This window comes from Zonotrichia albicollis, chromosome 2, assembly GCF_047830755.1.
Source record: "Zonotrichia albicollis isolate bZonAlb1 chromosome 2, bZonAlb1.hap1, whole genome shotgun sequence".
Taxonomy (NCBI): domain Eukaryota; kingdom Metazoa; phylum Chordata; class Aves; order Passeriformes; family Passerellidae; genus Zonotrichia; species Zonotrichia albicollis.
The window spans coordinates 18,042,492-18,056,425 of NC_133820.1; the positions used below are offsets into that span (position 1 = coordinate 18,042,492).

General features: G+C 37.5%; 1 protein-coding gene across 17 annotated transcripts in view; it reads right to left on the reverse strand.

Annotated features, from left to right (window-relative positions):
• Positions 1-230: 230 nt before the first annotated feature.
• The window catches only part of KDM6A (lysine demethylase 6A), a 150,904-nt gene continuing 137,200 nt past the window's right edge, over positions 231-13,934 (reverse strand). For 10 of the 17 annotated variants that reach the window (XM_074534498.1, XM_074534506.1, XM_074534501.1 and 7 more), the window contains 7 exons: positions 12,961-13,075; positions 11,223-11,410; positions 9,909-10,050; positions 4,461-4,587; positions 3,362-3,532; positions 3,022-3,100; positions 231-1,122 (listed from right to left, as the gene is read on the reverse strand). In XM_074534498.1, coding sequence (XP_074390599.1) covers positions 3,044-3,100; positions 3,362-3,532; positions 4,461-4,587; positions 9,909-10,050; positions 11,223-11,410; positions 12,961-13,075 — 800 coding nt within the window. In that variant the 3' untranslated portion in view covers positions 231-1,122; positions 3,022-3,043. The other 7 variants (XM_074534499.1, XM_074534508.1, XM_074534502.1 and 4 more) reach the window with 2 other exon arrangements.

The following is a 13,934-nucleotide window of genomic DNA, read 5'->3' on the forward strand; positions in this document are numbered from 1 at the left end:
AAGCAATACTTTACAGTAGACACCTCAAATCTACCATAGATGTAAAACTTAAAACGAGAAAAATTTAGTCTCTAAATCTTTATACACATATTTATATTCGAGTTTCTATATATATTATATATATACACAAGCACAAGAGTATATATAAAATATATATAATCAGATTCAAAAAAGAACAAAAACTGGGCACTGTACATAAAATCTTTTTAAAACTCAAACAATAGAAAAACTTTAAACATTAAACAATTTTAATAAAAGTTTCTGTACAATGCTAAGCAGTTTTATTTACATATAGAAAATGTAATAGGAGTAGTGTTTGAAATTACAGAACTCCTTAAAATTTCAATGGCAGGTAATCTGGAAAAAATAACAGCATTCCATTCACAAATATTTTCAAGCAATAAATATGTATTTATAAATAGTGTAAATTTACATCAAGATTAGAAACAAAAATCACAAATCTGAAGTTTATTCCTTAGTCTATGTGCAACCCATTTATCTTTGTGACTTGGCTGTTAATTGTTTTAAATTTTATTTAGGAACCAGAAGTGTAACCGTCATGGTTTCAAAACAAGACAGAAAAACATAAAAGCAGTAAAAAATTTATATCACCTAACTCTTCACATTTAAAAAAAAAAAAAAAAAAAAAAGAAAAAAAAAGTTGCCCAAAGAAAGACTTAAAATTTCTAACTACCTTACAAAGAAATGACCAGCTAAGCTAGTACTTTTTCCAAGGGAAATTCTGAAGGGGGAAAAATGGATGAAACCAACTCATCAGCCCAGAAACAGAGAAATACAAAGAGGTGGTCTTCAAGTCAGTAGTCTGTATAATGTTGCCAGTTTTGTCAGATATATACAAAACATGGAATTATTTTTTTGAAGTACAGCTGGATGAGCTTTATTTGTTTTGAGTTCTGGAGTAGGAGGCAGTGCTCTCTCCTGTCCAGTTGGTTGACACTCCGCACTTGGAAGGTTGCATAGACACAGCTTTCAGCCAGCAGCCTTACGGGATAGCTACAAAAATCAGTGGTGCAGAACTGGGTCACTTCCTGAATATCAGAAAAGTTTTCATTTAATGTCCATGAAAAAATGTCAAGATGAGGAGGATGGCAATGGAGGAGCCTGAAAGAGAAAACATTAAATTACCTTTTCTACAAGGGTGCAAAACTCTGTGTTTAACTAAGACCTGCACAAACTGTAACCATGAGAGTTTAAAAGTCACACACACTATTCATTTTACACTATAGGACACTTTAGAGAGAACAGTGGCATTTTTTTCCACCTTACTCAAATACAACATGTATTTTATGAACACTCTGCATTAGGATTTTGCCTGTACTGCAGACTGGAGTATTCTGTAGGGATGTCTGTGTTAATATGATGTGAGCAGCCACAAGTCTCACTGTGGCAGCAAAGGGCTCCATGTGGCCTCAGTATAGATATATCTTTATATAATCTAAAACAGGGATTCTCAACCTGTTTACCAATGGGGAGATGGTCCATTTGTGGCTCTCCAAAGTCTGTGGGCTTCATTTTCCCTCCTCCCCTCTACCTGAGCAATAAAATACCCTCCCTAAGGTTAAGGTATCTATCTGTGGAAGGGGTCTCAGATTCTCTGACATGGGGACAAAGTGCATCAAGAATGAAATGAGGTGTCTTGTTCCTGCTGGCTGCCAGGAGGTCCAGAAAATGACCTAACTGCTTCCCAATACTGCATTTTGTGGCATTCCATCTAAATACTGAGTCCCTGACGGCATTTCCTCCTCTTTTCCTGCTCATCTGTGCAATCCCTTTAAAAAGCTCCTCACAGTCTTTAAAGACACTTTAGATCATACCAGAGAACCCAGCTATGGTACTCTAACACTGACTCATCCCTGTATTTGCTCCTGGTGCTTTACCCCAGTCTCTCTCTGGCCTAATTCACCTTTGCCAGCTGAGATTATCTTCATCCTGTGACTTAAAACAAACCTTAACTCTCCTCCTACATCTGACAGATGTCACTTCTGGGCTATGACTCTTCCCAATTGAGTGTGTATCCCCTTTGAAAGAAATGAATGGCACAGCAACATCATACAAGAACAATTATCAATGTCCTTAGCCTTAGGTTTTGGTGGGGGAAGGAGCTACTCACAGGTTGAGAACCCTTGTTCTAGGGACAGAATCATCACTGTTACCTATATAGTGTATAAGCACAGACAACAAAATACCCCTCCCTCCCTCTCATCTCCATACAGAAACATTCTTCCCCATTTCCACTCAACTGGATGAAGTATCTGAGAACAGGTGTTTATTTATATGATTTTCTGTAAAAGATCATCACTTGAAATTGCAGCATTTCACAGACTATAATGACAGTGACCTTCTAGAAGCATGAACTGAAGTTTAACCAACCCAGGCTCTGTGGGACTAATGAGGAGAATTAAATTCAGAGGACATGGTCCCACACTCTGGCCAGCCTCTACTGATGAACCCTGAGGCCTTAACTCAGAAGGTCACAACTTGGCATGCCACCAACACATGAAATAACTAAACACACATTTCTGCAGCACCTGAAAATGAATCAAAAGGCACAGCCCTTACTGGGCTGTCATATTAAACCCAACATGAAATTCCCATAACACTTAGTCCAATGCTTGTCTCCTTTGACAGAAAGCCAAGGCTTATCAATACATCCAGCATCACTTTCATTGTGGTTACAAAAAAAAAGCCATCTTTGCCTGGAACAATGAAACCTGGGTGAAATGTTAGGACAGTTGTGCTGACGCAGTTCAAAGCAGGAGGCTGCCATATATAGCACAGAGCTATAATGGCCAAGAGGCTTTTTGCTTTAAATTGAAATGCAAAGGAGGCCCCAAGCCAAGAGACAGAACTGTTTGAGAGCATCCACTTGCTAAGCAGAAGGACAGTGCTGATTTGGGAGGGGATGGGTGGGGAAGGGGAAGGCAGGATCTGAGTGCATAGGATGCTCTGCTGCTATACTGACTTCATACCACAACCAATGTATTAGAGATGCTCTTGAACCTGGTGCTAGTTTCTCCAAGCTTCACTGTCCTGATTCTTCCCATCTCCATCTGATCCAGTTATGGTCTTCAGGTGATCTCTATTGGATTTTTAAAGCCACAACTTTATGAATTGTAACATCATACTTTTCCTGAAAACTCAGTGGTTATGTTCTGCAGTAAGTTACTGTAGTATTTGACACAATTCTGACTCTTCAGGTTTTGTTCTGCAAATATCACACACAACCCAAACCTCCATTTGAATCAGAAAGTCCGTGGTACTCATACAGGGGAGCACCAAGACAGTCTACAACTGCTTTACAAATAATGTATTTATGCACCCACTTATTAATTTGACTTACTAATGTAAATTGATCATAGACTTGCATCAAGTCCTCCATTTTGTACTGTTCTAGCACCACAAAGTTTTCCAGGTTCGTGCTTATCTTTCGTGCACAGTCTTGGCAATGTACAACATAGGTCTTCCGAGAGTTGCTCTCACTAGTGACAAAAAGCAGATCAAAGACTTCCACCTATTAGACAGGAAACAGAAAGCCAAGCGTTACAATTTCATTTTTTAAAAAGTTAAAACCATGAAAACAGTGTTTTCTTCAAGATTTACAAGCTTACCCTGTGCATGCAAAGAGAAAAATTAGATTTGTTCAGGGAAAATCTATTCTCCTAAGGTTTGGGCAGAGAAGTGAAGCAGTGTAACACCACTAATATTACACTTAGGGTGTCTGCATGAACAGCACCATGGGAAAGCTTTGGGTCAATATTGACAAAGCAGGATTCATTTGCTGAATAGTATAAGGTGAAGATTTCAGAAAATTATACTTATTTTTCCTTTTTACTGTCTGCTAAAGAAGTTTGTTATTTATTTCCTTACTACTGAGCCACATGCTCATCCTGCCCAAGAGGCTCTTTCAGAAACTGATTTTTAGGGAGTAGGAAAATGTTTTCTTTTAAGCTTCATGAAAATTATTATCTAATACTTTAAAGCAACTATTAACAGTAAGTAGAATGAAAAAAATTCAGCAAAAAGGTATGTCTTGCAGAAAAAAAGGACTTGTCTCTCTTCTGGCTGTGTTGGTGACTTCTGAAAGGAAGACCAATACACCTTCAAAATGAAGCTCAGCAGATCAAATTTTATGCAGGAAGGGATAACAAGATTTTATAATAACTGAAAATTGAAAATCGACCCAGTGAAAAACAATGTTGTGGAAGTGCTGTGGGAGAGCCTTCAGCAAAATACAGCCCATGACTAGAAAAACATCTGGATGAGCTCCTGGAAGGCACCACTGCATCACACAGATGTGCTTACAGCACAGAGCAGATGTTGCAGCTTAGAAGCAAACTTTAAACATCATCAACAACAAAAGACAGGGCAAAATTTAAATAAATATTACAAGAGTAGATGACCCCACACATTTTTACTGACACAACAACATTTTCACTGACCTCACAAATGCTACAGTAATGAGCTGGCTCATCCTTTGCTCGTCCATGCCAGACAATCTCCTTTCCTGCAGCAATCAGAGCTTCCCTCAGTGTCTGACACTGTTTGAGAGTTCTTAACAGGCAGTACCTGCAAGCAAAAGCAGTTGTGTGCTCAGTTCAACATTCAACTGGAGAGTAAATCTCAAGAAGGCTTCAGCTTCTTCCAATTCCATGCACTTGGAGCTTGCTCATCCTCTGGGATTTCAGAAACAGCTGCCTAGAAAGAATCACTGGACTCATGGCTTGGGGAAAAGTCACACCTTGTGCTTCTGGACCTCTTTCAGGTACTGCAAACAGGCTGTACCTTTCATTTTTGACTGAAATACATCAATGCTCTTTTAAGCACAACAGAACAATGTGTTTTCAAAAGCAATCCATGTATTTTATTTTGAACCATAACTTTTTCAGCAAAAAGTTAGCTTGAACTGCCAAGTTCAGCATAGCTGTTCACATTTTGTGTGCTATAGCCTGATCCAAAGGACTCTTAACATCCTAAAACTCCTGTTACTTTCTCTGCACTATTAAAACTTTATTATGCCAAGTTTTCTGAAACCCCAGGAATCATTTTACACACAGTGGGAATAGAATCTATGAACACGTATCTTCTCCCATGCAAAAAGAAAAAGGATAGGTTAGTATTATGAAAAAAAAATTGACAAAAAAATAATTCTAGCATTTATTTTGTGAATGAAGAGAATAACTGCTCAAATGTCAAATTAAAAACCACAATTCCCTGTCATGCCCCCTGTAAAGGCAAAAAATACCTAAATTATTTTATGTCACAATTTTATACCGTTCTCGTCCTTGCAAGAAAATGTAACTTGATTTCCAGCATTTTATGAGCTATGTGTGTTCTTCAAAAAAAGCTGGCAAAATAGGTCGCCAAATTTCTAAATTACAATGTTATTTACAATAATTTTAGCTCTCAGCTACCCTATTTATTTGAGCTGCAGCCTTTGCAGCCTTCAATTTTCTCCTCCACGGGGTGGTTATGTTACATGCTCATTAGAAGCAGAAGGAAGATTGAAAAAAATTAAGGGTAAAAACAAACACTGGACAGAAAATGAAGTGCTCAAGAGTTCTATCAAGTGTTTTCAGCTTGAACCTTCTCCCATTAGAGCCTGAAACATGTAATACATACATTCTCTATTTTTAAAAAACACATTGCTTTACACTCATATTGTTCATCTTCACTAAAAACACTGGCTTCACTATGGCTTCACTAACACCCTCACTGTAAGGATAACACAAAACTGAAAACGTGTTTCTCTGATAAACATCTCATTTTCATGTACCCAATTCCAAGAAAATTATGCAGCTCATTAAGCTGTAACTCCTTCAACACTTTTTTAGTTTGATGTGAATGTGAGTTATGATGTTAAGGCCAACCACAGGTGATAGATGAAGTATTAATTCATTCAAGCGTTGGGTTATTGTGCTCCTGACAAGCTCAATAATTTTGGAAAAGCATTCATTTATGCAACACAGCCTGATTATTTAAAATAAACTTAAAAGCTACCATTCTTCTTTTCTGCTGTTACTTGGAAAAGTCTCTGGGCATCCCAAAGAGCAATGCAAGCACACCTGCCACCATTGTTCTCCACTCCTGACTTCCAAAGACTTTTCAAAGTGTTATTATGTTCAAAGTGGTTTCTATTGCTACAGTTGTGAAAAATACCTGTCCAGAATGAACTCTCTTACAACACTGCTGCAGTGCTTGCCAAATTCACAAACAAAGCAGAAAACAATAGCTTGAAGATCAACTCCCCCTCCTTGGATAAAATTCAGGTCGTAGTAATGAAACTTGAAAATGTAAATGTTAACTATTTCATGCATTTAAATATGAGAGAAAGGATACAAACTATCACTGTGAATATGCAGCACAATTTCCTAATATTTGGGAAGCCTTAAGAAAGCCAAAAAAGTTCCTAGCAAAGTGACAGTGGGGTCAGCTTTTACTATTGCAGGCCAGTTTTTACTCTGGTACAGTGAGAATTCAATTGGAAGAAAATCTAGACCATCCCCCTCTAAAATTCTTTGCAGGTATGGCATAAATATAAGAGTAAATCATGTCCAGTCAAATTCAAATATTCAAGAGAAGAGAATTAAAAAGGGACATAATCCTGATTTATTCTAGAAGGGCAGTGATAAAGCCATTTGAATACTTAGATATTCAGTAAAACTTCTCAAAAGTGTGGAGACCATCCCAATGGTAATGCAGAACCGACCTCTCTGTACCTTCCAGTAATACATCTTCCCTAATACTTAAAAGTATTTTACCTAACTTCATGATTTTGTGCAAAATTATTTCTCTCATGTCATGTTCTTTTACATTTCTGAAACTATTTCTGTAATAGAACTTAGTATTTCAGTTACTTTGGAATTAATTTTTTAAGCTTTTATTACTATGCTCATTCTACCTCTAAAATTCTTCTCTTACTCAGAGGCATTTGTAAAAGTCCTTCTGGCTCTCATCTAAGAGGTTTGCAGTAATTTTTCTTTTTGTGAGGGCTGTCCTCCCTCAGCCAAGTTTTAATAATTTTTCCTGCTGTGTTCCTGCTCACACTGCTACTGTTAAAACCAAATCTTTAAAAAATATCTCATGAGAAAGTTTCAGGTTTTGCTCTTTGACTTTTATCTTGCAAGACAGCACTGAACTGCACATTAACTAAAAATATAACGAGGCATCAGATTTCTTCCAAAAGCAAAGTTTCCTTCTATTACTTTTCCTCTTCTGCTACTCCATTTCTTTCCATCACTAACCGGGTTCCCAATATTTGTATCTATGCTCAAATTTTAGTTTATTGACTCTGCAATGGTTACTTTCACACAACCCACTAAAACATATTTGTATTTATCTTTCAAACTGAATTAGAAGTTACTTTTTATCATTTTCCAAGAGCTTATCTTTTGTGCTATGCTGATACCTAAGAAGTCCCAGAGAGAGAAGTCAAAACCACCTTAACACTTTATGTATCTTTGAAATGCAATTTTTGACAGACCTGTGCTCAACAAAAAGATTATGAAATTCAACCAGCTCTATCAAAAATGACTATTTTTCCAGCATTTTTATACATATGCATACACTCGCATACACATAACTCACAAATGTCTCTTTTTGTACACAGAAAATCCAGGTGCTGTGGACAACAGCCACGATCCCAGATAGTTTTTCCTGCAGACAAGGAGCCCACAGGAAAATTATGCAACTGCTTCTCTCTCTTAAGGAAATTCATGAAGATTTCTGCATTTCCAGTGTGTTTAGAAAGCCAAGGTCAGACACAGGCTGTGCTGACACTGATTTCTAGGAACTGCTATTCCAGAGCTACAGGAGTGACCACAACAAAGTTATCTCGGGCTGCTGCTACTGGACATTACAGACCAGAGCTAATCATCTCCTCTTCTTCCCCTCTGCAGCCACACAGGAACTTGAGTTTTGGCTGACAACTAACCTGGATGGGGGAGGCTTAATCCAACTAAACTGGAAATTATTTCAGTTGGAAAAAGCAAATGCACATCGACACCCAAAATTTCTATCTGCTCCTCAGCCTCTGTTTATTTGTAATATACACTAAAATTTGAGTCTCTTGCTAGAAAAAGCTGGGCTGCTGGCAGCCAGCAAGACAACAGCAAATTACCATTTTGTCCTCTGTGTTTCTCCATAACCTTTCAAGTCTTGGAGAAGGATGCTGTGCTCAGTCACATTCTTCTCCTTTCAAACCCAAAGCCATGGCAAATGCAAAATTACAAGTGGCCAAAATACCAAAATCGTATTTTTTAAGAACATTCCAGAACTGCTTTGCACCTTACAATAGATGTCTGCTGGGCTCTGTATGTATTTTATATAAATAAAGATAAAAGTGAAGCTTGTGGATTTGGTATTTTTAAATGGATTTTTTTGTTTTCTCCCTCCCACACTCCCCTGAATTTTCCCCTGTTTCTCATTTCTAACTACTCAATTTCTCTTCTCCTTTTTATGACAGCTGGCATTAGGAATATGAGCACTAATTGTTTAATTGAAGGGGCAGGACTGCCAGGCCTTCAGCAAATACTTTATTTACCCTGAGTATCAGTTCCTAGATTTTAGAAAAGTATTCACACACAAATGCTACCCTATAATCAAGTTTTAGAGTTAGTACAAACCTCCCCGTTGTCAACTTCCAACATTCTCAGTTCTTACAAATTTAACATTTCTCCAATGCCACCATTCTGCAACAGATGTTCAAGCCTAAATTAAATTTCTACTGTAAAAAGATGTCGCACTCAGATGTCACCAAAAAATCCCATTGGGGAAAAAAAAGACACTCTTTTTCTTTGCCCTTTTTTCACAAATTAATTCACCTATTTTTTAAAGCCCATTTCAAGGTAAATAATAAAAAAGATACAATGCTTGTTGATCCAGTATGTTGGTAAGACTAAGAAAGGCTCAGAAGTGCTTTGGTAGAGACTCAGGCAAAGCAGAGTGTGCTGCTACCAGAGGATTCTCATGATGAGTAATATGCTTTGGAATTCATTCCCCCACTTTTAGACAAACCTATGTTAGATGCTGAAATGTTCATTCAGTCCCCAACCTCAGTATGGTGCAATATGATTTACATTTCTTGCAGTTGCACCCTTTGAGGAAAATCACTAGACATGCCTGAAGCCTGGAACATTCCTGCATTTTGGAATGTGCATATGAGAAATGTCACTAAACTCAATTATCATTTTACAGATCAATAAATTCATTGTTCAGAAGAGCAAAGGGAAGGAGGCTCTTAAGTTCCTACTTGAGATAAAGATCTAAAAGATTTATACTGGATCTCCAAATGACAACATGAGAACACTAACTACAGGTTCTAGAAATGCAGAATTTAATTTTGCTATAAAAATCACTATATATTCCAATTCTAATGTCTGAGTTGATGACCCGATTTTCCTGTTTCTGATGATATATACTAAACAGCTGCTGTGATCAAAGCCATTTTGCTGTAAATTGTTGAATAAAATCTACGGCACATTTAACTAAAAAAAGTTACACAGATGATTCTAAAGCTATGCCACAACAACATCACATAAAACATAATAAAATTAGGGATACAAATATTGTATTAGGGATAAATATTAGGGATAGAAATATTGTGTTTGAAATGATATAAATATATTTCATATGCTTATTACATATAAACTTCATATATTTATATATAAATATAGAATTTTTATATTTTTATTATATATATTAATGTATAATATTTTATATAAATATAAAATTAAGGATAGATATTATGTTCGAAAAACAGAATCTTAAGTAACTTTGGTTGGGTTCCCAGGAACAGAAAAGCCTTGCAAAGAACTATTTATAAATCAACCACTGGTTTATGTGTGAAGAGGAAAAGGGCACAGTAAATCTTCAAATCAACAAAAACTTACTTTATCATTTCGAAAAGCTTTGGATCTGAGACCTTGATATTCCGAGCCATATTCCACGAGAGGTGAACCATGGGCACTATGGACTTCACGCTCTGCAGCTTATTCCACTCGTACCGTTCCACTGCCAGCTTGTACTGACAGGCTGCACAAACACACACAACAGCACCCATCAGTCAGGAAGGAACAATTATCAACCCAGACCACTCTGTTTAAATTAGTAATTTATATCTCTAACAGCTAAACTTCCTTCACAATGAGCCATTCATTCCAACTGCATTTCTATTCTTTGAAATGTCTTAAAAAGTGTATTTATGATGCTGGGAGAACACACAATGCCCCAGCAGCAACAAATACCTGTGTAGACAAGTTACTGGCAAGTGTTTGATTTCTTTGCTGAACATGGAGCAGGTATTTAAAAAATGGTGAATTAGAAAATTTTAAAATATTCCAGATTAAAAAATCCAGGTTTGAAATGTCTGCATCTCACTCTATTCACAATTTATCATGATTCTACACTGCTATGATATATAATCTCTTCCTGAGAGAAGAAGTGAGTCAGACTTTTTTCATTAAGCAGCCTACTCACGCCACCCTCCTTTTAAAAATGTTTTACAAAATTTACTGTGACTGAACATGAGAGGTCTCTCAGTCAATCACACAATCCTAGAGATGCACTCTTTATTGCACCATATAAAGACATATTTTAAACTACTTAAGAAAACAGAAGTTTTTTTGGAAGTACATTCTCTTCAAACACTTGACAGACTCTTGTTTTAGCAGCGGAATTTCCTTCCACACTCACAGATAAAAATCCTTCCAAGACCATGGATCAAAACTGAAGAATTCTAGAGCAGTAGCTCTGAGAAACCTAATGTTGCTTTATGAAATAAATTTTACATCTGTTTGCATTTCCTGATGCTCTCACTGAAGAGCTATTAGGTACCCACTCTCTCAACAATATTAGAGGACTAGTCCTTAAATTCATATGAAATCCATAGTGCAGTTTGCTGGGTAGAGAACAAATCTGGGAGAAAAAGAAATGGCCTAAGAAGACAGTACATAAATTAATATACACATTTTACTTCTACAAGCCCATTCAAAGCCTGAGTGCCAAGGCTGCATTCTTGCAGCTTTCTCGTTCTCTCACAATGGAATTCTTTAAAGCTTCAACATGTCATATTTTAAAAATACAACACATTGGGGTTTTTTTCATCTAGCAAAGCATGGCAAATGAGTAAGAACTGGTAGGTTCTGTGCCATGTGCAGTATAATATTACCTACACAGAGCTCAGCAGAGGCACTGCTCACACATACCTGTGAGAGGGCCAACGTTCCAGGCAATGTTGTTGCACCAGCCAATGGCCTGAACCCAGTGAACAGTGCCAGCATTTATCCACACCAAATCCCCTGGTCTTTGAATAAATCTATAAACTGGGACATTGGCTTCATACAAATCTTCCAAGTTTGGCCACCAAGATCCCATTAGGAAGTTCATATTGTTCCTGAAACAAGAGCAAAGATAGTCTTCAGCATTTCCCAATGGATATGTTAGTGGCAGACATTTCAATAAAACTACCTGTGAAAAATGACCATCACCATGAATGTGTTCAGTGACCCACAAACAGAGCCCAAAAGGAAAGTGTCATCTGTAAAATTCCTGACCACAGTTCCATATTTGACACCCTGCAATACATTAGAACACTTTCCCATCCACCTGCCCATGTGAAGTCAGTTTACAGCTTCCAGTTAGGTTCTATTTTCCTTTAGGTTTCCCAGTGTTTTATTGATGCTGAGGTCAGGTCCAGTGTGGCACTGGTGGCTAATGCTGCTTTTTCCATCACTGCCTGGCCTCCTGGACAGACCACAGCAGCTCCAAAAGATGTTTTTTGTTCTGAACATGTACTCACACTGCCTGTGTGTGCATGTGCAGCTTGCCCACACAACAAGCAACATTTTAACTGTGATCCATGGGTCTGTGCTCTCAGGCAAGAACTGCTGACCCTCCTGAGCAGCATGGAAAAACACCTGCATATGGATTTCCTAACTATGAAGTCTTCCCCTATGGTTATGCAAAATCCACACTCCTCTCCCCATCCTTATCTCAATATTACACTGCTTTTATACTGCACCATGAGAGATTATTTGCAATGCACAGGTTTCAAAGACAACCAAGTGCCTTTGGAGAGGCACTGTAGACATTTTGTGAGGTTACCAAGCTCTCAGTTTCTCTGTCAGCCTCAGGACAGTGACATGCAAGTAACAAGGCCTGTTGTGCCAGAGACATCACTATTCCATCAGTGGAAATTACATTTTTGAGATTATCTTTTTAAGGGTGGATGTAATAAGAACAGCTGTCAGTAGGCAGGCAGAAAATACAGAGACACTGAGATGAATTCACAGAGCTCTGGAAAAGTTCTGATGTCAAGAGCTTAATCCAGACTCAACTGGGTAAGAAAAATCTCCCACAGAATCAACCTCAGAGGCCCCTGTTTGAGTACTGGCATGATTATGCTCCCTCTATTTTTGTGTATACATGTACAAACAAGTATTGTTTGTATTGTTTTTATTTTTGTATTGTTCTGTTTGTTTTTAAAACCACTCTACACAAGGCACAGCAGAGAAATCCCAATCTTAGAGGTGGCTGAGCAGTTCCCCAATGCTCAGGGTACCTCAGGGAGTTACAAATGTGTAAACCTAAGCAAAGGCTGCCATGGCACCTCCTGGGGTCTGAACAAATTATGCTTTCACTCTAAATGCAACAAGAAAACATGCCAAAATACCAGTGATTCTCTATTTGCTTCTGACAAGAGAATTCTTCTTTTGCTTTTGTCACAGGCAACCCAAGTTTCTGTATATTGTACAAATGTGGTATTTTGTATGAACTCTAGATTTTGCATTTTGACCTGCTTTTAAAAGACTTTTCTGACTACATGAAAAACCCATAAAATAATGTCCCCTTAGAACACCCTCAGTAATTTTCCCCCCTCAGGTCTGAGACAGGCACAAAAGATTTGATAAAAGTAAGAGAAAAACATCATCAAGTCCAGCTTACTTTTCACAGAAGTCATTCATGACACCCCAATAGCTTTCAGGGACAACAAACCATTCACAGTCACCTGGACCAATATTTATATTTACTGAGCAGAAGTTGTTATTTTCTTGATGACCTGAAATTTAAGAGAAAAGTAAACACACTTTATGCAAGGCCTTTCTATCAAAACAGTGCCAGGAAATGCAAAGACACAATTTCTAAAAAAACTTACACCACAGTTTAAGTATTTTTATGTATTTTATATGACACTTACATACACTAAGGTGCTTCACACAGTTAAGCTACCAGTGACATGAGAATTTTTCTTTTGTTAATTTGTAGAAAACAAAATTGGAACTACCAATCTGGGGGATCTGACCAATATTTCAGCAGTTCCTACCTCCTGTAGAAACAAATACTTCAAAAGCTCAGATTTTGTGTTTCATGCTATCTCCTGACAGTCCTGGTCAGTGCAAAATTTTGTGACTTCAGGCACTGAACAGACAGGGAGTACAAAAATCTTTCTGAAAGATATTTCAAAATTCATGTAGAATCATGTAGTATTTTATCTTCTTTAGACAGCTGGAAAACTGAGCCATAATCCCTAATGGAATTTTATGTAGATCTACTTCATAAAAAAAAAAAAAAAAAAAAAAAACACCCTGAAATTTAGTCCAGATTCCTCAAGTCCCAGTCCAGGTCCCCAGCACAGGACAATTCATGGAGTGTTGAGTCCTAGTCTCAGACAATAAAAATATAAAAAAGTGGAAGTCTCTGATTTCTAGGACTGCACGAGACCCTCTTGGGAAGCCTCTAGAAGATTCCTAGGTATGTAAAATAAAAATACTGTCCATGTATATAAACCCAACGTTTTCTCCTTAAAGAACCCACTATTGCATGCAGGAGGTCAACAGGACAATTCCCTAGCACTGCAGAAATCCAGAAATTTCTACTCTAAGTGATTTGAGCATGCAGAGTTCAGTTAAGTAAGAACT